The 27,234-nt window shown below is 47.7% G+C and overlaps 2 protein-coding genes across 3 annotated transcripts; one reads left to right on the top strand and one right to left on the bottom strand.

The window, feature by feature from the left end:
- The first annotated feature begins 290 nt into the window (after positions 1-290).
- Positions 291-3,902, top strand: LOC109780763 (ethylene-responsive transcription factor 1). The gene is made up of 3 exons (XM_020339344.4): positions 291-884; positions 2,587-3,470; positions 3,608-3,902. Exons 1-2 carry the CDS (start codon positions 587-589, stop codon positions 3,432-3,434), a joined length of 1,146 nt encoding a protein of 381 aa, XP_020194933.1. The 5' UTR covers positions 291-586; the 3' UTR covers positions 3,435-3,470; positions 3,608-3,902.
- Positions 3,903-11,386: 7,484 nt separating this feature from the next.
- Positions 11,387-26,231, bottom strand: LOC109780765 (uncharacterized). 2 transcript variants are annotated; one of them, XM_073500368.1, is made up of 5 exons: positions 25,876-26,231; positions 25,379-25,764; positions 24,859-25,296; positions 24,561-24,725; positions 11,387-11,818 (listed from the first exon to the last, which is right to left on the bottom strand). In XM_073500368.1, the coding sequence occupies exons 2-5, from the start codon at positions 25,742-25,744 to the stop codon at positions 11,576-11,578; spliced, it is 1,212 nt and encodes a 403-aa protein (XP_073356469.1). In that variant the 5' UTR covers positions 25,745-25,764; positions 25,876-26,231; the 3' UTR covers positions 11,387-11,575. The 2 variants fall into 2 exon arrangements, with proteins under 2 accessions (XP_073356469.1, XP_073356470.1); XM_073500369.1 differs by lacking the exon at positions 11,387-11,818 and adding an exon at positions 22,959-23,381 and having other exon boundaries at positions 25,876-26,227.
- Between the last annotated feature and the right edge of the window lie 1,003 nt (positions 26,232-27,234).

Genomic DNA, 27,234 nt, shown 5'->3' with positions numbered 1-27,234 from the left:
CATTTGCACGCGCTAGGACGAGGATCGCCCAAACACAGCTTCATTTCCAGCCGGACCTCACTCATCATACGTGACACTAGCCCGTTCCCGGAACGGACCCCAACCACAAACTGTACTGTACATTGTAGGGCTGGGTCCTCGTGGCACTATTTATCATCACTCACTCGGAGGCACGTACGTACTCTGCCGTGTCACAACCACGCACGCAGCCCAGTCGCGAGTACTACACACATGAACATACTGCTACCACTAGCAGTAGTAGTACGTGCACTCACTCGGTCAGTCACTTTGGCGCGAAAGAGAGAGAGAGAGAGAGGCACGGTGATGATCAACTGATTGTTTACCCGGGGTGAAAAAGGGGATCCAGCCGCTTCGATTGTCGCTGTCGGGTAGCGCGTCAGCTGACACGGCTGTTATAAGTAGGGAGCACCGTCCGCCAGCTACTAGTACCATCTCACCACCCTCCTCCCTCCCTCCCTCCCCCACTCCGCCCGCAACTCCTTCACTGTGCCGCCCGTGCTCTCCCCTCCGCTCCGCTCCCCGCGCCGATCCAAAGCCCAGACCCTCGCCTTGATCCGGCCTCGCGATGTGCGGCGGAGCCATCCTCGCGGGCTTCATCCCGCCGTCGGCGGCCGCCGCGGCGGCCAAGGCGGCGGCAGCCAAGAAGAAGCAGCAGCAGCGCAGCGTGACGGCCGACTCGCTGTGGCCGGGCCTGCGGAAAAAGGCGGCCGAGGAGGAGGACTTCGAGGCCGACTTCCGCGACTTCGAGCGGGACTCCAGCGACGACGACGCCGTGGTCGAGGAGGTTCCACCGCCGCCGGCCTCGGCGGGTTTCGCCTTCGCCGCCGCGGCCGAGGTCGCGCCCCCGGCCCCTGCCCGCCTAGGTGAGACACGAGGGGCACATTCAACTTGCCTTCCTCCTCTTCTTCTTTACTTTATTTATTATTACGAGAGCAAAAGATGCCCCCGCCTGCCTTGCGTCGCCGTTGAGGAGAGACGATGTTCTACCAAGTCTCTGCCCAACGAATCGACTTCCGATGGCAGGGCTTAGTAGTACTAGATTTAATCTTTGGTGTGAGGGGTAAATTTCGCTTAACTATTTCTCCAAATCTGGCTAATTCTAGTGCGTGATATCCTAGTCAGTGGGGATTTTGGTAGACAAACTCTCTCTTAGAACCTGCTATTTATTTTCAACACTGAATTGTTTTATTTTTGCGAGAAACCCTAAATTGTTTTAGGATAGTAAGGCAGGGGATTAATGAGCTTCGAAGGTAGTTGAGTTTTTGTGGTTGTTGAGTGCATTTGTGGGGCTCCATAACTAATCATGGGGTTTGGTTTCGTAACCTTCAGCCTTGTATTATGATTTTATTAGGATTAACCTATCTCTGGTGATGCTCTCGTAAGATGTCTATCTATGGTAAAAAGAATACTGTCTTCATTTTTACATTTTCTTGTTAGGTTCTGATTGATGTATTGCCATCTTGAGATTTACTCCCTCCCTTCCTAAATATTTGTCTTTCTAGAGATTTTAACAAGTGACTACATACGGAGCAAAATGAGTGAATCTACACTCTAAAACATGTCTATATACATCCGAATGTGGTAGTCCATTTGAAATCTCTAAAAGACAAATATTTAGGAACGGAGGGAGTAGATGTTATGCCCTATTGCCCTTCTAGGGATCTTGAAAATAATAATTTTGTACCTTATTTAAGTTTCTTTGATCCATTGAAATAAAAGAATCTTGTGACCTCAAATTATATCAACTTAACACCACCCCACCACCCCCCCCCCCCCCCCCCCCCCCCGCCAGGAAGCACACTAGCCTAATTCTGATATAAATGAAAACATATTCTTAACGGCATGTTATTTTTTATATCCCGCAAAAAAAATCATACATCATAGATATCATATTGCTGGATGTAACTTCAAACATGATAGCCATGAGAAATTACTATATCTTTTCTTTTGCTAACCGTAGTTCCTAGATCAACCAATTAGTTCTATAAACCCAATGATGTTGTTCCTAGTAACATCTTTTCTGTTATTACTTATATATGTCCGCCATAGGCATGTTGTTCCCAAGGTTAATTGATGTATGTACAAGAAATATGTTTCTACAGTATGCTCATACTTTTTTAGAGACAGTATGCTCATACTCTGTCAGAAGGAAACACAATTATGGTCTCACCCATTTCATTACCGGTTAATATTGTCCAATTTAACTTTCCATATTCCTAGAGTTGAATTGTGCAACTGGAAAGCATTTATGCTAAAAACCTGGATGGTTAGCTGTTCACCAATTGTCATCTGTAGTACGTGTTGTTTTTCTGTGTGTATATGAGACATAAGGGAGAATTTCAGATTCAGATCAAACATATGAATTCATTTCTTGCACAACTAGAGTAAAAGATATTCTGTTAGTATGGGTGATCACTTGTTAGAAATAAGCAGATATCAGGGTACTGTAAAATTCTTAATGAATTTATTTGGCAAGTCAATTGCTAATGGGATTGTTGTACCACCAGTTTCCTATTCAAGTTATCTTGTTGGGATGTATTACTAAGTATAAAAACTTTATTGTAGATGCTGTTCAACATGATGGACCTGCTGCCAAACAAGTAAAGCGCGTTCGGAAGAATCAGTACAGAGGGATCCGCCAGCGTCCCTGGGGGAAATGGGCAGCTGAAATCCGTGACCCTAGCAAGGGTGTCCGGGTTTGGCTCGGGACATACGACACTGCTGAGGAGGCAGCAAGGGCATATGATGCTGAAGCCCGCAAGATTCGTGGCAAGAAGGCCAAGGTCAATTTTCCTGAGGATGCTCCAACTGTTCAGAAGTCTACTCTGAAGCCAACTGCCGCTAAATCAGCAAAGCTGGCTCCACCTCCGAAGGCCTGCGAGGATGAGCCTTTCAATCATCTGAGCAGAGGAGACAATGATTTGTTCGCGATGTTCGCCTTCAATGACAAGAAAGTTCCTGCGAAGCCAGCTGAAAGTGTGGATTCCCTTCTTCCGGTGAAACCTCTTGTGCCCACTGAGACATTCGGGATGAACATGCTCTCTGACCAGAGTAGCAACTCATTTGGCTCTACTGACTTTGGGTGGGACGATGAGGTCATGACCCCGGACTACACGTCCGTCTTCGTCCCGAATGCTGCTGCCATGCCGGCATACGGCGAGCCCGCTTACCTGCAAGGTGGAGCTCCAAAGAGAATGAGGAACAACTTTGGCGTGGCCGTGCTGCCTCAGGGAAATGTTGCACAAGACATCCCTGCTTTTGACCATGAGATGAAGTACTCGTTGCCTTATGTTGAGAGCAGCTCGGACGGATCAATGGACAGCCTTCTGCTGAATGGTGCGATGCAGGACGGGGCAAGCAGTGGGGATCTCTGGAGCCTCGATGAGCTCTTCATGGCGGCTGGTGGTTACTGAGGGTTCTTGTCTGTGTGGTCTGCGGATAGCACAAATGTAAGCCATCCGTACTGCATTCTCTTGCATGCTTTTCTTTGTGCAAAATACTCCAGGGACCTAAATGCAGTATCGAGTAGAAAATACAACTGTTGTTCTTAAATGGTCTTAACTTTGGGTTTATTGCCATTTGCCAGGTCCCTTGCATGTGGCCAAGACGAAGAACTGGTGGTGCATGTGGCCAAGATGAAGGATTGATTGCATCTGCTATGTTTCGTAGCCGGATCAAAACCTAGTTATGCTGAAGACTGTATGCTGCTAGCAGTGGAACCGTATGTCATGTTTATAAGTATTTTGTTGTTGTACATCGCCTCTATGATTGGGTGCATGTTGGAGACTGGAGTTTAATAAATAAATACCTTGGTCATATGCCTGATGTAATGTGCGTGTTGAGTAAGTACATGGTTGTGCTTATATATTGTTAAGTATTTACATTGGCGTTTTGCTGAGTGCTTTGCTTTCGCTTTCCGTGCGGCATCTGAAATCCAGAGAGATCTATGACCAGATCAACAACTTCACATTTTAAATGATTCTGTCTTAACTCAGCTGTTTGTTGAGAACGATTAGTGCCATGCTCCAGCATTAGGTTTTGATTGGTAGGTGGCCAAAGCAATTAGCTGAATTTGGCTTTGTTTTGTGCCGCACTTGACTGACGCTGAAGATTAAATACTACTAGTAGCACTGCAGCTGACTGTATCTGGGACGAATGTGACCTGAAAAACTGGATATAAAGATGATCGGTTGCACACTGGATTTGGTCCCTGGTTTTGCTTTATTTATCATATTACTAGCAGTCCTTCAACCAACAATTAGCTTGCATCACCGTCTTCGAAAGTTTGATTTTCCTAGGGAAAAAGTCGGCATCAGCTTGCATATATAACTGTTAGCGCATCCTTTTCATCGTACATGCTTCGCGATGCAGCTTCTTTGCAAGTAGCAATAATTTTGGGGAGAATGCAGGCCCCAGGCCGGGTCTGCTTCATCGCCGATCATTTCGCCAAGATTTGCTTCGGCCACCGGTCGAGATATCCGGGGTGCAAATTGGCCAACTTGGATTGGATACTTGGATGTGCTGTCATGGAATCATGTACATGGATGGTCCTTGGAATTATTCATCATGCATCGCCATGGGAGTGTCAGTGACAGAGACCGCATGTCCAGTTCCATTGCGTTTTAAGGTTCCCACACACACAAGTGGGTTCACACAAAGTCAAGCAAGCTTTCATTAACCCTGCATGACGAGCACAATAATTTGTGCCAAGGACCGCACCTTAGTTAGTAATTAAGCATGGAAATTGCGAGGTTCAGTTTCACCTGGACCCCAGAACAGGGCAGCTTCAGTTTTCCATCGCTGTAAAACTGTAGATCCCGTGACAAACATCCGCATCGATGTGCGGGTGACAAAGACGTCGCCGCCTTAGCAGCAACCGTGCTACAGCGATGAGCACATAAAGCGCGGCAAAGGACAAGATATCGTGTCCATGGGTTTGCTTTGGTGGGCCGTGTCGCTTGTGATACTGATACCTACGTTACCTTGTTTCGATTGCCATGCCATGGGTGATGGATCCCACCATTCGCGCTCGCCTCAGGTTCAGTGCACTGAGCTGAACTGAACCCCCCTGTTGTGTAGCTCTTCCTCTTGTGCCAACCCATTTGTTTTGACAGCTCAGGTAGTGCCGTTCGGGCGACTTGATACAATGGCCGGATTAAACTATCTAGGGATTTTTCTTCTTCTTGCGGGGATTATTCTCTCTCTGAAGAAGAAGACGATGATGAAGCAGCAGCAGCAGCAGATGATGATGATGACGACGACGATGAACTGCTCTGCATGATATGTCCACGTCTCACGTCTGCTACCGTTTTGGCCTCAGTATGTGGATCCGCCGTCGCACTGTATCACATTCTTATTTCGATCGCGCGCGCGTGTAGGCATTATGTCCACACGACGAGATATCTCTCATTGCAAGTGTCCGTGGTTGTGTGCCCTGCTGCACGCCTCCTTGTCTTTAGTTAGCCCCATACCCGGCCGCAGCCGCAGGGCAGCAATGATTTGGTTCCCTTCTCGTCTTCGCGCGCCACTACTAGGCTAGTGTCGTGTCTGACTCTGACCGACGTGTGTGATCGAGGGGCAACAGAGAGTTCATATGGATCAAGAGGGAGTTTGCGCTCGTCACCGGCGCTACGCCAGATGAAGGCAGACGCGTGGCCTGTCGAGGCCGTGGCCTCCCCCGGTCGAGGAGGCAAATGCCCAGCCAATGGCGACTCCGTTTCCCAGCCGCGCCAAAAGGCTGCCAAGTTTGCGTGCAATCTCTTTCTTGGTCCAAATGCCGTCCCAGACCTGTCGCCGTGCAGCGACGTAGCACAAGCAGCTAAGGGCAACTGTAACCGATCCCTAAAAAGAAAAGGTGGAGTATCCAGTGAAGTAAAAACTTAGTGAAGCACATATAACGAATTCGTTAAATTTTTGGTTTTCTAAATTTTACAATTCTAGCGCAAACTGCAACTACATATTATCACACATATAGAAACTAAACATAAATATGAATGTTCACACAAAAATCATCAATATGGTTTACAAGCTGAATCCAAAGTTTACAGTCCGAATTATTTAGATTTAAACGCGCCGAATAGTTCAAATGTAGCAAAGTAGCATGTGATAGAACAACTGGGACTCGCTAAGACGCTGCCAGTGATGCTCAACTAGATCTTGTTGGAGCTGAGAACGAACTTGACGGTTCTCGATCTTGCAATGCTCCTCAAGGAGTGCCAAGATTCTGTTAATATCATACTCTGGCTCAACCGGAGTCCCGTTGGTGATGTACCGAAAGTTCCCGGCCATATCTCTCTCGTCTTTAATGATCATGTTATGCAATATGATGCAACAAGACATGATCCGCCATAGAACCTTGGAGTTCCAGTATTCAGCAGGGCCACGAACAATTGCAAAGTGCTTCAGAAGCACACCGAAGGCTCTCTCAACATCTTTCCTAGCAGCTTCTTGACATTGGGCAAAGTGAATGTTTTGTTACCTTTTGGAAGCGGAATTGTTTTGACCAAGGTGGCCCATGGTGGATAGATGCCATCCGCGAGGTAGTAACCCATCGAGTAGTTGTGCCCTTTAACCGAGTAGTCACAAGTAGGAGCTTCAGCTTTAATAAGGCTAGAAAACAAAGGTGATCTCGACAACACATTCAAGTCATTGTGAGAGTCAGGCGAACCAAAGAATGAATGCCGTATCCAAAGATCCTTCGATGCAACTGCCTCAAGAATGACCGTTTGATCGTTGCAGTGGCCTTTGTACTGACCCTTCCACCCTGCAGGACAATTCTTCCATGTCCAGTGCATATAGTCAAGTGATCCAAGCATCCCTGGCCATCCTCTTACTTCACTCTCAATCATCAGCCTCTGGGTGTCTTCCTCGGTTGGTGCTCTCAAGTACTTCGGGCCAAAGACAGCGATATCTGCTTTAGTGAATCTTCGAAAAGACTTGTGTGCATCCGAAAGCGCCGGTGAAAGTACTTCTCCGGATAGGTTGGCTTTGTGGCAAAGTAGTCTCTCATGATATTCGCATGACCCTCCACTCTATCACGGTTGATGTGCATGCGGCCAAATTGTGATCCTCTTCTCGGGGTGCGGAACATCATCATTGAAAATCATGCCTAAAACGGTGTCACAATCATCGTCGTCTTCTTCCTCTTCGGATGATGATGAGTCCTCCAAAGCCATCTCCCTCAACCTTTTCATCTACAATTCAAATGGCTTGGTTCAATCCAAACGGTTCGGTTCACAAAGAAACGATCAAAAAACTCAGCTAGCCAATTCGTCAAACACTTGCGATGCGGATGGTGCACCGGCGGCCGGTGTCGTTCTGACCAAACATGCCGGCAGCAACGAGAGGCAATGATCTACAACGGCGTGCAATCAATGTGAGATGCGGTGACCGACAGAAAAAGAAGAAGAAAAGAAGCAATCCGACGAATTAACAACAATGGCGACGACAGCGGCGGTCCACCTAATTTCGGCGACGGGGACGGGGATGGGGCCCGAAAGGGATGGATGCTGGGCATAAGGGCAGTGGAGGGCAGGGGAGGCAACGAGGCAGCGGCGGGGCCGGCGGGGGGTCGCGCCGACGAAAGTGCAGGTGCGGGGGCCGACGCGAGGGAGCAGCTTGGCTTTTACTCAACCGCCAATTGACGAAGTAAATTTAGGGAGAGGATTAGGGAGATGAGTAAAATTATACTTTCTTACAGCGGATAAGGGATCAGTTAGGTGCCAGCTAAAGAAATAAAATAAGTTTTTTACTCCTTTAACCGGTTATAAAGTGATCGGTTAGAGTTGCCCTAACACGGCAGCCATGGCTTTAGCTTGTAGTACTCCCTCCGTAAACTAATACTAGACCATGACGGCGCGCGTTGCCGCGCCCGTCTATTTTGACAATAGAATGATAGTGATATTTCTAAATTAAAGGGTGGTACAAAGCATGAAAGTAAAATTTATATGAACTAATATATAGTTGTTCGCATACAAGTGCATTTGCATGAGCCATATATGTCCAATAAAGTGACTAAGGTCGTAGTGTGATCTAGTTTTGATGATCTAACGTCTTCTCGGGATACGAGGGCATCCTGTATTATTTCATCAAAAGACAAGTACTCCCTTCGTAAACTTTTATAAGACGTTATAGATCACTAATTTAGTGATCTAAACCATTTTATAAAAGCGTACAGAGGTAGTATTTAGCAATTTGGATTTTCCAAAAGATACTGTATACATATATCCACAAAGAGATCGAATAGATGTGTAGGATGTGAATTTTTACCGGGCAGATACCTTAATTGAACAACACCTTCTTTGTAAGAAATCTATTGCGTGAGCTGCTCGCACCCATTCCCTGCAAATAACTTTGTAAGGGAGAACTGTGTGCATTTTCTTTGTATATGCCACTTCCTAATAATTATTTGGCTGCTACTCCCTAGTACCCAAAAAGTTGGCATGTACATTTGTCCCCAACATGTTTCATGCACAATTAGGGATAACAAGCCTCCAAGAATCCTCCAAACCAACAGACCAGAACCAGACCAGAGCACTTGTATTAAATCTGACAAAAAATGGATGAATGTGCTCGTGGGAATAATTATAATAGTAACACATGCATATATGGAAATTTCATGAACTTAATAAGGTAAAAAATTAAGGTACATACTCTGGAGTCTCGAATGTTATGTCGGCAAAACAACCCATAATACATCTTTGTTTAGAAATGCGTTTTGTTTAGTAAGAGGACACCCACCAGTTTTTTTTTTTTTTTTTTTGACATAGACACCATTGTAAAGCCATATAGAGTGGATTATCACAAGACATGTTCGGTGATATGGTGGATGCATATATTCCCCTTATATAAATAGTGATCATGATCTCAGTATTTAGGTCAGGTCAAACATGCGAAACATTAACCTATTTCCCCTCATGACACATGTGTTTAATTATCTCCAGACTTGATGCTGCAACTAGAGGGAAAGCAAAAAGGACTGACAAACATACGTAATAGCAAGCATGGGCATCTGATGGTGTAACTCTAATATAATATTATAGGTGCTCTTGCTGTTCAACTTCCTGTGCGTAGGAGCAAGATAACAAGAAATAATATAAACTCTTGTATGCAACAAGATGGCTTAATTAGCAATCAAGAACCGGGGAAATAAATCTTACAGGTACTTGAGGTTCTTGATATAAGCAACTGAATTTTGGAGGCTCTAGCCAAGATGACTCTCTCAGATGGAAATTGGACCAGAAGTTGTGTACACACTTTGTTACTCGTGGTCCTAGATGTTGTTCTGCAATAGCATGTCCAAGAACAACAGTCACAATCCCTTCTGAGTTCTGATCACTATGCCTTACAATAAAATAACGTAGGGACAACTTGGAGCGTCAAGACACCGGCGGCAGCTCACCAAGAGTCCGCCACAGCAAAACTGGCTGCCGCCGCTTCCTCATTCTTCTCTTGTGATCAGAAATTTTGCACACACTTTATTACTCGTGGTCTTGTGATCAGAAATTATGCACACACTTTGTTACTCGTGGTCCTAAAAAAACCTATACACACTACAAAGGAGAGGGGCATAGAAACTGCAGATCTACAAGAAAAATCACCTTCATTCCCGCAAAAAAAAGAAAAGAAAAATCACCTTCAGACTGCCACATAGCGGCCGTTTTCCGGCCGTGACGCCATGTAAATACCGCAGCTAGCGAGCAAAGAACAGGGACCCGTCCATCCGCGCCGCCCCCGCTCCGCTCCAGCGGCGCGGCCGCGGCCGCGGCAACGCGGTCAGATGACGACGACACAACGCAACTGCCCAAGGTAGAGCAGACGAGACGAGCTTGGTACGTGACACGTCCACGTCCAAGCGCGGACTCGCTCCACGCAAGTAGCTAGCCGCGTGCGTGCTTGCGTGCGCGCCCTGCCCGCACCCAGAGCGCACGTACGTACAGACGTGCTGTATGTGTAGGTAGGTGAGGTGCATGAGCGGTCCACCGCTCCGTCGGCGTCGGGATACCCGGCCCGCCGTCGTCTGGTCCATGTCCATCTGCTCGCGCGCTGCCGAGGAGCGCATTACGGATCTAATCCATCTACCATGTCGTGCCATGCGTGGCTGTACGCGCGCATCTCCGGGCGGCGAGAGTGGACTTGGGGCGGGGTCTTTACATTAGCTTGGAGCTTTGAATTATTGCTTGCAACGGGCGGCAACCAACTGCATGCAAGTAGATGTCTTCTCTCCCTCTCGTTGACAATGAATGGTCGGCGTATAAGGCCAGGAGGGTGCAAATGTAGTTACCCGACAGGAAGGTACGTAAAAACGGAAAGGAAAATGCGAGATGAAGTTGTAGGAAGATTTGGGCTAGGATCACATTTGGGTTGATTCTCACACGTCTGTGAAATTTTACCGCTACGATCAACTGCTTTTGTGTGTGTGTGTGTGTGTATTTGTTTGTGGCTTGTGGGCTCATGTTTGTGCCCGTCACCCCGTGTTTGACTGGGCAGGGCTGTATGTCTAGGCCTTCTTGTGTTATACTGGACCTTTTTTTTTTTCTTTTTGCTTATTTATCATTTTTCTTCTCCTTCATTCATTTTCCGTCTAATTGTGTTTTTATTTTCCGGAGAATACATAAATGATTTTGCTGGAGATGCGTAAGCATTATTTGTTTAGTCATTTAGCGTTCATAGTGTATTTAAATAATCACATTTGTTTAAATAATGTCCAAAATTAGTCATCGTCTACTTAGTCCAATCATTTAATATTCATAGTGTAATTAAAAAACAATCAATTTGTATTTAAGAAAAGTCATTTGTGAGTATTGATGAGTGTGTTTTTGCACACATTTCTATCCTTGTTTGCACTAGATAGTCACGAATTCTCTGAGGTAATCACTTCGATATGTATTACATGCATCTCTGACCGGAGGAGTGGCATAAGTATTAGGTGCTTCCCCGGGTGGTCAGATTCTGAGCCAAGGGAATTAGAGGCAGCATCATCGCGTCCATTCCCAGTTTTGCGTGAGGTCAGGTGAAGCATCCACCCTGCCCTGGTTCTCCTTGCTCATCTCGACGTGGATCTGCTCGAGGTCGAAGGCCATCTCCTCGTGGATGCCATCAACCCTTGCCGTGATGAGGCCATCGAGCGTACCAGTATTCACCTCGAGAAACTTTGTCATGGATTTGAGGAGCATCTCACCTTGGCCCTTAAGTTTCTCATCCAGGTCATTGGTGAAGTCAGTGTGGAGGAGCTCGTAGACACCGCACCACTCGGTCGACAGACCCTCCATGGCCACCGCTCGCCACCGATCTCAAAGTCAGGTATCGTGGTGGTGCCACGGGATCACCAGAACTCAATGCCTCTGATACCAACTGTAAGCTACATAGATCTTGCTCGCTAGATGGCTCACAAATTGAAATCACAGGGATGAAATCCATCTAGAAGAAGATTAACTAGCTAATTAATCCACCGACACAACAAGTGCTTACGATCGGCCTTAGCCGCCCATTTCTTATCCGCCAAGTACATAAGTAGCTAAAGGGGGCTATTTAAACTAGGTAGCCGTTACATGGGTCAATGGACCCAGTCTGAACCTGAATGCCACCCGGGCGGCCCTGCCTTGCGCTTGGGACGAGCCGTCGGTCCAGCTGGGATCTGAACTCCACGCGGGTCGGCTGTTGTTGCCGGATTAGCTACAGGATCATCAGCTGTTGGCGGATTAGCTACAGGAGTACCATCAGCTGTTGCCGTTGCTGTATCTTCAAGTTCAGGATCCGGGAGGCTGACATTGCTCCCTTCCACTTCAGCAAACGTGAGCTGAAAGAATCACATCACATAGTTTTAAAAAGAATCAGCAGTGGACGAACCAGAGGCGCGCTACGGCATATGCATGGAAAGTGAAACGTGAGCTGAAAGAATCACATAGTTTTATGCTATTAAGTGTAGATATTCATCAGTTAAAAAAAGTGCAGAAATTCGTGCAACTGTACGTCAGAGAAAAGCCAATAATGTGTACTCTGTGCTACTACTACTCATCAATAACTAACCATTGTGAGATTTTTGCAAGAAGACCTGATGTTAGTACTTGCATGCTGATCCTATATGCTCAAGCAAGAGGATCGTCCCTAAAGTTGAATGCCTTGAGAACATTCTGTTAGGTTGATCTCCTCCCGAGCCCAACGGCTCGACGGGCCCTTGACCCGCGCCCTGATCGGGGGCGCCCAACCAAACCATGGTTGGTGGCCCCCTGTCGCCGCGCTATATAAAGGGGTGGGGGAGACGGCCGCAGAAAATAGGTGATTCACCATGCGTCCAGAACCCCACCTACATCCCTACCGATCTAGGGTTAGCGCGATACGACGGGAAGCTCCACCGCCGCCACGACCCACGCACACTCGCCCTCATGCTGTTGCCCCTCCACCATGGCCACTGGCGCGAGTTCGTCTGGAGAAACAGAAGGTAGGACCACCGATGATCTAGCCTACTCGATCCCAAGGTCTATCAATGGTATCAGACGGGTTTTGGCTCAAATTTTCGGTACAAAGAAATCACAGGAAAAGTAAACCCCTCCTCAAAGAACCCTAATCTACAGGGCAAAGAACGAATCCTCAACGAAAAAAGTAAGCGCCGCCGCAAGGCCGCGCCGTTCCTCTCGATCCGGACGGGCATCGGCAAGCCGAGCCGTTCGGAAGAAGAACACACCCTGCAAAGGGAAAAGGGGCACCGCAGCCACGCCGTTCGATGGCGGCGCGCTTCCGCTAAGGGAAGCGCGTCACCGGCAAAGGGGAGGCAACGGCGCCACGGATCGTCACCAGACGCACAGGGAAGGGCTCCGTCGCGCCTCACTCGCTTCTCTTTGCCACTGGATTCGGTGGATGGGACGAATGGAAAAGGGAAGGCCGACTCGCGCGCGGCTCGCGCGGTGCGGTGGCTTCACGCCGTCGCCGGCGGAGCCCCAACCCGGCTGCAGGGAAGCAGAGGGCTTGGCCGCCCCTCTCTGTCGCTCTTTCTGTCACAGGAAGGAGGAAAGGGAAGGGAAAACGAGAGGGCGGCCCCACGCGGCGCGGTGGCGCGACGCCGTCGCCGGCGGCCGTGGCGACCCACTCTCTCCCTGCTGTCTCCGACGAGGAGAGCAACAGAGAAGAGGGAGGGAGCGGCGCGCGAGGGGGGAAATGAGGCTAGGGTTCCATCGCGCGACCGGGATCTGAGTTTTGATCGGGCGAAAGGTCCGGGTGACCGTTGGATCGCGATGGACGGCTTAGATGCAAACCCTAGAGCCGCGCGGGCCTTTTGGGCTGGCTGGGTGGCGCGAGGCCGAGGCCCGCTGGGCGGCTGGACCGCGCTGAGGCCAGGTCGGCCCGCGCGAGCGTGCTGCTGCAGGCCGTGGGCCGGGCAAGAGGGCAGGCTGGCGCTGTGCTACTCGTTTTTTATTTTATTTATTTGTCCAGTTTTTTGGGCATATTTACAATAGTTTTTTCTATACAAATTTTTCCAATGAAATTTTGTTTTAGAAAATAAAAAAGTAAACAGAAAAAGTTCTGAAAATGAAAATAGAAAATTTTCAGAAAAAAAAATCTCATGAATTTTATAAAGAAAATTAAAAAGTTCGTGATTTTTTATTCGGTCAAAGAAAAGTTTCTGTAAAGAATAAAAAGTTCATGAATTTTTTATTCATGTTTTTCCGCTGCAAATAAAAATAAAAGTGCTCTTTTAAAAGTGAATAGAACAAAGTAAAAGATTAAATTGTTACTTATTTAATGCATTTTTGAACCAATCGGTTAAAATTGCTTAAAGAGTAAAAGAGTACATAATTGTTTTTGAATAGAATATTGTAAAGTTCCCACTGTAAAGTAAAAGTTTTATTATTCTATTAAATTGGAACCAACGGGAAAATTTAATTGGAAGAAATGTTCTTAGCAATGTTTTTCCCCTGTGGGTGAAATAAGATGCAGATAGTTAAAATATGGTATTGTTATTTTCTGACCAACGTTGATGATAACAGTGCTATAATTCTATGAGTCTTATGTTCGAAGTTTAAATCTCGGATAAATTTTGTATCAAAGTGATCAATTTTCAGAGAACGGATAAAGATCAAGAAATGCTCTTGAACTAGAGAAATGTATATTTCTTGTTCCCGCTGCAATAAAGTTGATGATGATGATTTATTCTTAGCAAAGTTGTTTATTAGAAATACTATCATCACATTGTTTATGAATTGTATGCATTATTTCCATTTCCGCCCAACGGTGATATGGAATTAATGTAGAAGGATGATGTTTATTCTAATTCTGCCACAACGGTGATTTAGAATATATAAAAGAAAGTTTCAAAAGTTTAATGTGCATTTTTTTAACCAGACCAACGTAGGGTTATTTTTATGCCCATTATTGTTGATTATTGTCTATGTTTTCTCAGACTAAAAGTTTTCCATGCTTTCATTCGTGAAGGCGAATGGCTGGGTACTTGTGACCCGAAAGATGACCAAGAAAGGTCATAACATGAGGGAGTATGTTCTCTCTAAAGAATGGCTTCAAAAGAAAAAGAGATAGATCATTGAGAGTCTTGGTTGACGAATGTCTTTCATGTACTCTCTATGAAAAATATTTTTTTAGTCAACCTGATTTGAAATGAAACAAGCAACATGCGTGTTTAATTTGACCAACGTCGGATCAAGCATGTGTGTTAAAGAGCATTCGGATTTATTTCTGAATTTGATGATTGAATATGCAGTCAAAAGAGCCAATTCCGGCATTTATGTCCCTTACAGGGAATTACCCGCATAACGGGAAAAGATGATTATGATAAAAACCGCATGGCGGGAAAATTCTGAGAAAATACCTGCGTAACCGGGTAAAGTTGACATAGTATTATGTCACAAATCCTGTATGGCGGGAGAAATGTAGGCAAACACTATTGGAATCAGCTAATTTGCCATCTGCCAGCTCTTTGCCGTCTGCTAGCTGACGGCAAAGAAGCTCTTTGCCATCAGCTACACATAAACAGACGGCAAAGAAAAGGCTGACGGCAAAGAAGCTCTTTGCCATCTGCCAGCTCTTTGCCGTCTGCCAGCGGACGGCAAAGAATCTTTGCCGTCCGAGTGTGGTGGCCCCCACCCCCCGCTCGTTTGAAAAAATCCTAACGGCGGACGGCAAAGAGGCAGAAAGGCGGACGGCAAAGGCTGGCGGACGGCAAAGAGGGCACTTGCCTAACGGCAGGTACCCCCCGCCCGTTACTCACTTCGTCCTCGCCTCGCCCTTCTCCTCCCACCCCCCCGCCGCCGCCGCCGCCCCGCGCCCCACCGCCGCCCCGCGCCCCACCGCCGCCACGGCCCCCCCGCCGCCCCGCGCCCCCCGCCGCCTCCTCCACTGCCCCGCCCCGGCCCCCCGCCCCCCATCCCCCCCGCCGCCCCGGCCCCCCGCCGGCCGGGCCCCCGCCGCCCCGCCTCCTCCACCGCCCCGCCCCGGCCCTCCGTCGCCGGCCCCGCCCCGGCCCTCCGTCGCCGGCCCCGCCCCGGCCCTCCCCCACAGTGAGCCCCTCCTCCCTTTTTTTCTGTTTTTTTGTTTTTTTTTTCTGTTTTTTTGTTTTTTTTCTGTTTAAGTTTAGGTTTAATTAGTTTAAATAGTTTAGTTTTAATTAGTTTAGGTTTTTAGTTTAGGTTAGTTTAGGTTTAGGTTAAGTAGAAGGGGGAAGAAGAAGAAGAAGAAGAAGAAGAGGAGGAGGAGGAGGAGGAGGAGGAGGAGAAGGAGAAGAAGAAGAAGAAGAAGAAGAAGAAGAAGAGGAGGAGGAGGAGGAGGAGGAGAAAGAAGAAGAAGAAGAAGAAGAAGAAGAAGAAGAAGAAGAAGAAGAAGAAGAAGAGGAGGAGGAGGAGGAGGAGGAGAAAGAAGAAGAAGAAGAAGAAGAAGAAGAAGAAGAAGAAGAAGAGGAGGAGGAGGAGGAGGAGACACCCCGAAGCCCCGACCCCGAAACAGCACCCCGACCCCGACACGGCACCCCGACACCGACACGGCACCCCGACACCTACACGACACCCCGACCCCCGACACGACACCCCCGACACCCCGACCCCGAGAACCCGACCCCGACCCCGACCCCGACACCCCGACCCCGAGCCTGACCCGACACCCCGACCCCGACATCGACACGGCACCCCGACCCCGACCCGGCACCCCGACCCCCGACACCGACACGACACCCCGACCCCCGACACGACACCCCCGACACCCCGACCCCGAGACCCCGACCCCGACCCCGACCCCGACACCCCGACCCCGAGCCTGACCCGACACCCCGACCCCGACACCGACACGGCACCCCGACCCCGACCCGGCACCCCGACCCGACACCCCGACCCCGAGACCCCGACCCCGACACGGCACCCCGAGACCGACACGACACCCCGACCCCGACACGGCACCCCGAGACCGACACGACACCCCGACCCCCGACACGACACCCCCGACACCCCGACACCCCGACCCCGAGACCCCGACCCCGACCCCGACCTCGACCCCGACCCCGACACCCCGACCCCGAGCCTGACCCGACACCCCGACACCGACACGGCACCCCGACCCGACACCCCGACCCCGAGACCCCGACCCCGAAAAGGTGTTCTTTGGCCTTCCAGAAGCCGACGGGGTCATATATTTGTGAATTATTAGTTAGGTCATATATCTTTCGATTTTGTTATGAAAAACATCATATATAATTGTGTTGATCGGGTAGTTTTAAATGTGCAGTTGTTTCATCGCTGCGAGGTTTGGTGTTCGACGACCTCGCCGTGCGTTTGACGAGCTCTGCCCCTTCGTTCGTGGGTGAGCACAAATGACATGTCCTCCTCCCCCATTAATTATTTGATCTATTCCGATAAAACTTGATAGCTAGATATATATGTGTCTTGAATCATCAGTATGCGTAACCAATATGTGTCTCCCATTCGAAAGCGTCATAGTTATAAATATGCATGCATTTGCATATTTATAACCTTGATTCTTTCGAATTGTCCAACGCTATCCATGGACAGCCCGAGTATGTTTAGATTGGGTTCGTTTTCCCATATGCTTTGCTCCGGATCCGACGCATAAATTTCGTCAGTGCCTCCCCTGTTGTTCTCCGGGTACACATCCTCTCTGTTTATTGCAGAGACGTGTATCAGGAGAACAGCGGGGAGGTGCTGCCGAAATTTTGCGTAGGATCCGGGGCATAGCATGGGAAAATGAACCCAATCTAAACATACTCGGGTGGGATTAGGACCTATCATTACCTATTAGAGTGTAGGTTGCATGGACGTAATAAAATTGACAAAGTAGATCAACTGGCCTTCGGCCCACGAGAGTTCGGCCCACGAGACCCCGGAGGAGCACACGTCCGGATGGGGTACCTGGCCGGATCAGCCCGAGGAGCCGAGTGGCCATGCTGATGATGGCGGGGAGCCGACTGATCTTGAGGAGGAGGGTGGCACCGTCTACCAGCGTGGTGCTACACGGCTCCCGTCCGTGCCGGCGACCCGCGAGCAGAGGTGGTTGATCTTCCCTGATGGGGAGAGGTACGTAAGTGCATTTAATATTTTTGTACCTTCTGCATTCACGTTTCTTCAAATAACTAATGCGTTGGCCTTGTCATGCTGCAGGGGTTGGGACCACCATCATAGTGTCCGCCGGCCCAACTCCGTCCTTGGAGTTCTTTGCCGGCAAAACTTCCCGGGGTTTGTCACGTTGCCTGGTGAGGGTCGGCTTCCAGAGCTTGGGTTGAGCTGGGAGCACTACGTGGCTGCCCCGGCCCCGCCGGATGTCATTATCGACGGTGTCGTGTGCGACACGAGGGCAGACATGGTGATCAGGATGTTCTGGGTAATTTCTCCTTTACACATTTCAAAATCTTCAACTAGCTAGTTATTAATTGTACTAATCAATATTGTCTCATTTGATTGCAGACATTCTACAGGTGTGAGGAGGGATACGAGGAGGACTGCGCAAATGTTATCCAGAACGTCTGCAAGCGCCTACTCCAGAATTTACGGCACGAGGCTCGGGTGCAGGCTGTTCGAGACTACTACGCCTTGCGTGGTATCAAGAAGACCAAGCCGGCGTGCCGCGATAAGTTCCTGAGTAAGGAGCAGTACATGAAGGTAATTCTTAAGGCCTTCTACTTAAGTTCCTTCATTTAGTAATTCTTAGCCGTAGCGCTCAAGTTTCTATTTGCTAACTTAGGCGCCTCCGAGATGGTGTGCGGATCGGATGGATTGTTGGGAGGTGTTGGTCGATGAGTGGTGCTCACAAGAATGGCTAGCCCTCCACAACCAGGCCAAGGACAAACGTGCCCAAATGGAAGGTGTGCCACACCATCAAGGCAGCTCCAACTTATATCAGTTCGGGCGCAACTGGGTATGTGGTTTGCTTCATGATTCATGCAATTCATTCATCATGCTAGCTTGAGACCTTTAATTACTAATTTTCATTGTTTCTCTCTTTCAGGCACGCCACAATAAGGCGGATAAGGTGCCAGAGGTGTACGACCTGTATGCCATGGCCCACACTGGCTCTTACAAGAAAGTCAAGGCTTTCTCTCAGTCTGACCTCGATGATGCAAACAACTTCACCAACATCTCCTCCCACAACAAGCTCGTGAGATATAGAGATGAGGGGAAGGCGAGGAAAGGGGAGGACTTTAACCCGAGCCAGGGTCCCATTGATCCAGAGCTGGTGATGATATCTGGTGGCGGGAGGTACCATGGCTCCATAGCCATTGGAGATGGACTTATCCGTTGTCCTAGCACTCTCCCGGAGATCAAGGCGCGCCAGTCGAGCTCCGCTCCTGAGATAAGGCCTCGTGAACGGCCAGTGCAACTCGCCATCAAGGTTAGTGATACGTACTCAGTTATCTTTCTCCATTACATTGTGTGCGCTTCCATCAATGATTACAAATGGTCATGTGAGTGGTGTTGCAGGCTGCTATACAGACTGAGAGAGATAGAACGGAGAAACTTCTGGCGGAGGCGGCGGAGAGGCAGCGGGAGATGGAGGAGAGGACGAGAAAGATGATGGAGGAGGAGAGGGCACGGAATGACATGCAGGCAAGGGCCATGTACGAGCTCCTTGTGGTAAGTTTTTTCTGCAGATTACTTGCTAGTCTTAACATTTGAGTCTCATTACTAACCAGTATGACTCTGTTCTGAAAACCAAATGTGCAGTCTGTGTGCGAGAAGTCCGGTCAGCCCGCTCCGCCGATGCCAGTGATTGCTCCTGGGAGCACGGTGAGTTTAGTTTGAATGGACATTAGTTGGTAGTCTCAACATTTGAGTGTCGTAATGCTAACGAGACATTGGAAATGATCTTTGTTGCAGCTTAACTCCAGAAACGCATCGCACGATCCTTCTCCAGGTAGCGGCACTAGCCACCCCGCTCCTACACCTCCCTGATCACGGTAAGTTTCTCTAGTGTTTTGCTTAACAAATGCATAAAGACCTAGACTTAGCTTTATTTCCTCCAATATGCTTACCATAATGACCTAGAGTTAGCTTATTTTCCTCCAAAATGACCCATTTTACCTAGGTTAGCTTATAAATGATGCAGTTCATCCAAGTTAGCTAAAAAATGACCCATTTTACCTAGATTAGCTCCTAAATGATCCATTTTACCTACGTTAGCTTTAAAATGGCCCATTTCACCTACGTTAACTCCAAAATGACCCATCTTACCTAGGTTATCTCATAAACGATCCATTTCAACTAATTTAGCTCATAAACGATCCATTTGACCTAAGTGAGCTAAAAACGATCCATTTCACCTAAATTAGCTCTTAAATGATCCATTTCACCTAAGTTAGCTAAAAAACGATCCATTTCAACTAAATTAGCTAAAAAATGATCCATTTCAACAAAGTTAGCTCAAAAACGATCCATTTCAACTAAGTTAGCTAAAAAACGATCCATTTGACCTAAGTGAGCTAAAAAACGATCCATTTCACCTTAGTTACCTCAAAAACGATCCATTTCAACTAAGTTAGCTCAAAAACGATCCATTTCAACTAGGTTAGCTCCAAAATGACCCATTTCACCTTACTTAGCTCAAAAACGATGCCCTTCACCTTAGTTAGCTCATAAACGACCCATTTCAACTAAGTTAGCTCATAAATGATCCATTTCAACTAAGTTAGCTCATAAACAACCCATTTCAACTTAGTTAGCTCATATATGATCCATTTCACCTAAGTTAGCTCATAAATGACATATACTTCTTGTTCTAGTCTTCTTCTTGTTCTAGTCACCTATTTCTAACTTTCTTATTTACCATTTTGCAGATTTCATTCACTTGATGGAAGCTAGCTTGCTATGATGGAGTGCTTGCTTTTCCTTTGATGAAACTTTGCATTGTATCTAGCTTGCTATCTTCATGACACTTTGCATTGTAATATATATATGGATGGAACAATGTGTATGGATGGAACTTTCTTATGTATGAACAATGTGTATGGATGAAACTGATGTGATATGTGATATGAAACTTATGTGCTAGATATGTGTTGGATATGTGCTGGATATGAAACTTATATATGTGATATGTACTGCAAATTGTGGGATTTAATAAAAAACAGAAAAAACAGACAATATGCAGGCTCTTTGCCGTCTGCCACCGACGGCAAAGAGCCTTTGCCGTCTGCCGCGGACGGCAAAGAAGCCACGTGGCAGCCAACTGTGCTTCCTGGGAGCTGACCCATTTGGTCAGTTTGCCTACAGTGGCAGACGGCAAAGACTTTGCCGTCCGTGGCAGACGGCAAAGAGCCTGTACTTTGCCATCAGTGGCAGACGGCAAAGAACCTGCCATCTAGTGACGTGTAGATGACATCATAAGGCGGACGGCAAAAGGCCAAAGGCTCTTTGCCGTCTGCGGCGGACGGCAAAGGTCCGCCGTTAGCCACTTAACGGACTGACAGCGCAATTTTTGCCGTCCGCCCTTTTTGCCGTCCGCCGCAGACGGCAAAGAGACTTTGCCGTCTGCCGCCAGGAAGCAGACGGCAAAGCAGCTGTTTACCGTAGCCTTCTTTGCCGGAGCCTTTTGCCGTCCGCGGCTGACGGCAAAGGTCTTTGCCGTCCGCCTTTCGAGCCTTTGCCGTCCGCCATGGCAGACGGCAAAGTAGCTGTTTCCTGTAGTGAAAGGACTTATCCTGTATGACAGGAGAAAGATATGATGACCCATGTGCATTTAATGTGTCCCACTCTGTGAGAAAAGTATGGAGTAGCTATTATGCTTTCCTAGTATCGACCATACACCTTATGTGTAATGGAAAGGCGCAACCATACACTTATGGATATGGTGCGCAGCATGATGAGTTATTCCAACTTGCCATTGGGATTATGGATGGAGGCGCTTAAAACTGCCATTCACATTCTCAATAGAGTACCAAGCAAGTTGGTGCCCAAAACACTGTACGAGCTATGGACAGGAAGGGTGCCCTCCCTACAACACTTCAGGGTGTGGGGGTGCCCTGCTGAGGCCAAAATGCTCAATCCAAACATTGCAAAGTTAGATCCCAAAACAGTGAGTTGCCACTTCATTGGCTATCCAAACAGATCAAAGGGTTTCGTTTCTACTGCCCAGACAAATATACAAAGTTTGTAGAAACAAGACATGCAGTCTTCTTAGAGGACGAAATGATGAGGGGGGCTTGGTAGCTCGGAAAATTGATCTTGAAGAGAAGAGGGTGCATGCACCTAATCCGATGATTCAGGAGCCATTTTTCTCACTACCAGTTGCAACTCCACCCATGACAACTATGGGAGTAGACCCGGAACCTATCTGTCAGGAGCCGACTGAATCCGTTGTTGAGCATGAAAGGGAGGTGCAGCAACATATTTTAGAAGAAGTGCCAGAAGTTGAGGCATAGAATGTGCCAGAAACTGAGGCTCTTAGAAGGTCTACAAGACCAAGAAAGTCAGCTATTTCTACTGACTTTAAAGTTTATAACACAGAAATGGTTCATATGGAAAAAGATCCCACCTCATATGAAGAAGCCATGAGAAGCCCTCATTCATCAAAGTGGATGAAGGCAATGGAAGACGAGATGAAATCGATGAGTTCCAAAGATGTTTGGGACTTAGAGTAAATTCCTAAAGGAGCCAAAACAGTAGGCTGTAAATGGGTCTACAAAATTAAGTATGACTCTAAAGGGAATGTAGAAAAGTATAAAACACGACTCATGGCAAAAGGATTTACTCAAAGAGAAGGGATAGACTACAATGAGACTTTTTTCCCAGTCTCATGTAAGGATTCCTTCAGAATCATAATGGCATTAGTTGCACATTTTGATTTAGAGTTACATCAAATGGATGTTAAGACGGCATTTCTGAACGGTGATTTAAAGGAAAATGTCTACATGAAACAACCCAAGGGTTTTATCATGGAAGGCAAGGAAAATATGGGATGCCGCCTGAAGAAATCCATTTATGGATTAAAGCAAGCCTCTAGACAGTGGTATCTAAAGTTTAATCAAACGATTAAAAGTTTTGGATTTAAAGAAAATATTGAGGATAACTGCATTTATGCAAAGTTTAAAAATGGGAAATATATTTTCCTAATCTTGTATGTGGATGATATTCTGCTTGCTAGCAGTGATGTTAGTCTACTACAAGAAACAAAGAAGTTCTTATCCTCGAATTTTGACATAACAGATCTTGGTGAAGCATCATATGTTTTGGGCATAGAAATTCACCGAGATAGAAACAATGGAGTCTTAGGACTATCGCAGAAAGCATATTTAGAAAAGGTTCTTAAAAAGTATAATATGCATGCGAGTAAAGCCACACCTACTCTTATAGTTAAGGGCGATAGTTTTGGGAAATTCCAATGTCCCAAGAACCAGTACGAGATTGATCAAATGAAAGCAGTACCATATGCTTCGGCAGTTGGCAGCTTATAGTATGCACAAGTGTGCACTCGCCCTGACTTAGCTTTTATCGCCGGGGTACTCGGTAGATATCAAGAGAATCCAGGCATAGAGCACAGGAAGATGGTAAAGAAAGCATTGCGTTATGCACAAGGCACGAAGGACTACATGCTAATATACATGAGAAATGATTCCCTAGAGATAAAAGGGTATTCCGACGCAGATTTTGCGGGGGACGGAGATGATAGAAAATCCACGTTAGGATACATATTCACTCTCGCTGGTGGAGCTATTTCGTGGAAAAGCTCCAAACAGTCAATAGTTGCATCTTCCATAATGTATGCAGAATTCATAGCATGCTTCGAAGCGGGACAGGCGATATGGCTAAAGAAATTTGTACCCGACTTGAAAGTGGTAAATTGTATTCACAAACCACTAAAGATGTACTGTGACAACCAGCCCGCAGTATTTTACGCTCACAACAACAAGTCGAGTAATGCTGCCAAAACAATAGAGATAAGGTATTATGTTGTGAAAGATAAAATCCAGGATCAAACTATAAGTCTCGAGCATATGAGGACAAAAGATATGCTTGCGGATCCGCTAACGAAAGGCTTACCACCCAATGTGTTCAAGGAACACTTAGCCGGCATGGGTTTAAGGGAAAGTCTTATGATTCCTGGATAGGCCCAAAAGGAACAGAATTTGTTTCTGAACAAAACGTATGTTGTAGCTGTATGATTCTATCGGCGATTAAGCTGTGACGATGAAACATGCTCTATGTACCAATATGTGATGAAACAAATAAACTAGAAAGTATAAGGTTAAAAGTAAAGTTGAGATCAAGGGGGAGAATGTTAGGTTGATCTCCTCCCGATCGAGCCCAACGGCTCGACGGGCCCTTGACCCGCGCCCTGATCGGGGGCGCCCAACCAAACCATGATTGGTGGGCCCCTGTCGCCGCGCTGTATAAAGGGGTGGGGGAGACGGCCGCAGAAAATAGGTGGTTCACCGTGCGTCCAGAACCCCACCTACATCCCTACCGATCTAGGGTTAGCGCGATACGACGGGAAGCTCCACCGCCGCCACCACCCACGCACACTCGCGCTCACGCCGTTGCCCCTCCACCATGGCCACTGGCGCGAGTGCGTCTGGAGAAACAGAAGGTAGGACCACCGATGATCTAGCCTACTCGATCCCAAGGTCTATCACATTCATATAGCTGTACCAACATCCAAATACGATGAAATAGGGCAGCAAGAATTGAAGGCTAAAAACAGTTTCAGGAAAAGATGAAATGGGGAAGGTGTTGTATGTTTCAGGATATTGTACTACTCTAGCATTATTCAAGAAGATTGTCTAGTACACTCATTCTAAAACCATCTACTTGTATCAGCATTCGGCAGTACTGAATTTGCTAGCAACAGAGTCTCACTAACAGGAAACAACGCAACAACCTGCTCTTCCCAAAGTTGCATTTCAGGTTTCAAGCAGATAGGCCGCCCGCCCATTGCATACAGCGCGAGCAAAGCATGAAGTTGGGCGACCGTTGCGGAAAATTAGGGCTAGCATTGCGCTCCTCTAGTTAAGGTGCACACATCAAATAATGTTTCTGACAAGCACCGTTGATTTCTACCGAGTATTGACACTGCAATGGCACTAAGACAGGTAAACTCACCAGCCTCTTTGCCTTTGGTTCACTCTGTTGCTGTTGCTGTTGCAGCTTGGCTTTCTTTTGCTCCCACAGGTATTTCTGGTAGCTCCACTCCATTTGACTAGTCCCCTTTGGTAGACGGCCTCTTGCATACGCCTCAAGATGGGAAATCTCCCACTCCTTAGTCTCCTGCAAATGCAACGGCAAGTACACAATGTCAGTAACCTGGACATGTTTCTCAAGGGGTGTTCACAGCTTCTGAAACCTCTCCCCTGCCTAAGCCACAGTCTCTGAAACCACTCTCAGATGTTCAGAACGAAACCTGCGGCTTCGACACTTGCTCGCCACCGCCGGCGCGACCATCCTTCCTCCCGCGGTCGTCGGACGGCTTGGCAGGCTGGGGGTTGGGCCCCTCGCCGTGGTGCACCCACACCGTGTACCCTGGCATGAAGCCGTTCCTGCCCAGATCCATCGTCATGTCGAACTTGGTCCTCGGCAGCCTGTTGCGGTTGCGGCAGCGCGCGCAGGGGCACAGCATTCCGAACTCCGGCGGCACGCCGCGGAAGGCGCGCTCCACGAACTCGGTCGTCTTCTCCGCCCACTCCGGGGTGATGGACTGCCTGCTCTGCCGGCCCGTGTACATCCAGCTGCGGTCTTCCGCCGTCGTCGCCGGGCCTCCCTCTCCCTGCGCCACAGCCCGCGCCCACAGTTGATCCTTCTTTGGTGGCTTGCCTCTTGCACACGCCCACTTCTTGGTCCCCTGCAAATGTAAGTAACCGCTGCTGAAACCTCCCCTGTCTAAGCCACAGTTTCTGAAACCCCTTAGATGTTCAGAAGCAGACCTGCGGCTTGGACGCTGGCTCGTCGCCACCGGCGCCATCCTTCTTCCCGTTGAGACCGCCATTGTCTTCGGGGTGGTCGTCGGACGGCTTAGGCTTAGCAGGCTGGGGGTTGTGGCTCTCGCCGTGGTACACCCACACCGTGTACCCTGGCGCGAACCCGTTCTTGAACAGATGCAGCTGAATCTCGTCCTTCGGTCTGTACAGCCTGAACTGGCAGCGAGCGCAGGGGCACAGCACGGCCTGGCGCCCCGGCGGGAGGATGCGGAAGGCGCGCTCCACGAACTCGGTCGTATTCTCCAACCACTCGGGGGTGAACTTCTTCCTGCTCTGGCGGCCCGTGTACATCCAGCTGCGGTCTTCCGCCATCGTCGCCGAGCCGACCCTCCCTGCGCCGCAGTCCGCACACACATGCATGATGTCAAAGCTCAGAAACCGAACCATTGCGGCAGTACGAGCAGATCTGCCGCTCCGAGCAGCGCAAATGGCGGCGAACTGACCTGAACGGCAGGCTCGGACGCGGAGACGAGCGCGAGCTTCCTAAACGGCAGGCTCGGACGCGGAGACGAGCGGCGGCGCGAGTGGGAGAAGATGGAAGCGCAAGTGGAGGGGTAAGCCGGGCTATGTAGGGTTTGGGGGGGCATTGCAGATTGCAGCCGGGGGTATGCCGACGGCGCGGTGGCGAGAGACCGTCGGCATAGAGCCGGCAAAGCCTTTGCCGAGCGAGCGACGCCTTGGCGTATTGCTTCAGTACGTATTCCCGAAAGGCCCGAGTGCCAGGGCCTTATTTCCTTGTAGCTGGGCCTATCTAGAAGAGTAGCAAAATTAGCAAATGGGCCCAGCAAATTAGCAAATGTGATATTCTCGTTGGTGGTGGAGTGTGATTCTACGGGAATTGTTAATGCAATACTTCAGCCTGCGGGGTAGCGAGCTTCGGGTGCAGTGATCACTGATGATTGTCGAGAGACGACGACTTCTTTTGGCAGGGCAACAATTTTGCATTGTGCAAGGGAGAGCAATGCCGCGGCCCATGCGCTAGCCCGAGCAATTTACAGAAGGAAATGTACTGAATTGTGGCGTGATAAACCTCCTGTTTTTCTTACTCCTTCTATTGTAACAGACATCATCATAGTTTAATAAGGGTTGCTGAACTTTAAAAAAAAGCAACAAAATCAGCAAATGGACCCGAGAAGATCAACTTCTCTCCTCTCTGCACCTGTTCCAGTGGGAAACTGAACAGCAATGCCATAAAGAAGTGCTCACCCTTTTCCTTTTCTTTTTTCTTTGCGCTAGAGTGGGGTGCGGCTATGTCTCGCTTCACATGAGACAGTAGCTCGACTTGCCTACATGAGCTCGGAATGGCCTGGCCCAGTAGATTCCATCAGGCTGGCGCCATGATGATGTCACTCTCCTTTTTTACTTTTGTATATTTTGAAAAATACTAAATATGTGTATTTTGGAAAAATTTAGTTAAGTTTTCAAAACAAAAATCCTTGCAGTGTAAAAGATTATGTTCACTCAACTTTTCGAAAATGTTGTACCATTAGAAATATATGCATGTGACATACCAAGAATGTTCATGTGTTTCAAAAGCATTTCTGGGGATTTTTTTTAAATTACAATGAAAAAACTATACGCTACATTTAAAAACATTTAACGCATTTAAAAAATATGTTTGTGCTATTTAAAAAATCTTAATACAATGTAAAAATGTTCACATAGTTAAATATTTTTCATAACATAAAATATATATTAAAATTTGATTTTTTAAATTTTTTTAACACGTATTCGGAAAACCGTTCCAAAACATATATTTGAAAACAATGTTAATCATATATTTGGAAAATGTTAAATGCATA

The sequence above is a fragment of the Aegilops tauschii genome, chromosome 5 (genome assembly GCF_002575655.3).
Source record: "Aegilops tauschii subsp. strangulata cultivar AL8/78 chromosome 5, Aet v6.0, whole genome shotgun sequence".
Taxonomy (NCBI): Eukaryota; Viridiplantae; Streptophyta; class Magnoliopsida; order Poales; family Poaceae; genus Aegilops; species Aegilops tauschii.
The sequence above is the reverse complement of the archived record's forward strand: the minus strand, read 5'-3'. Positions and strand labels throughout refer to the sequence as shown.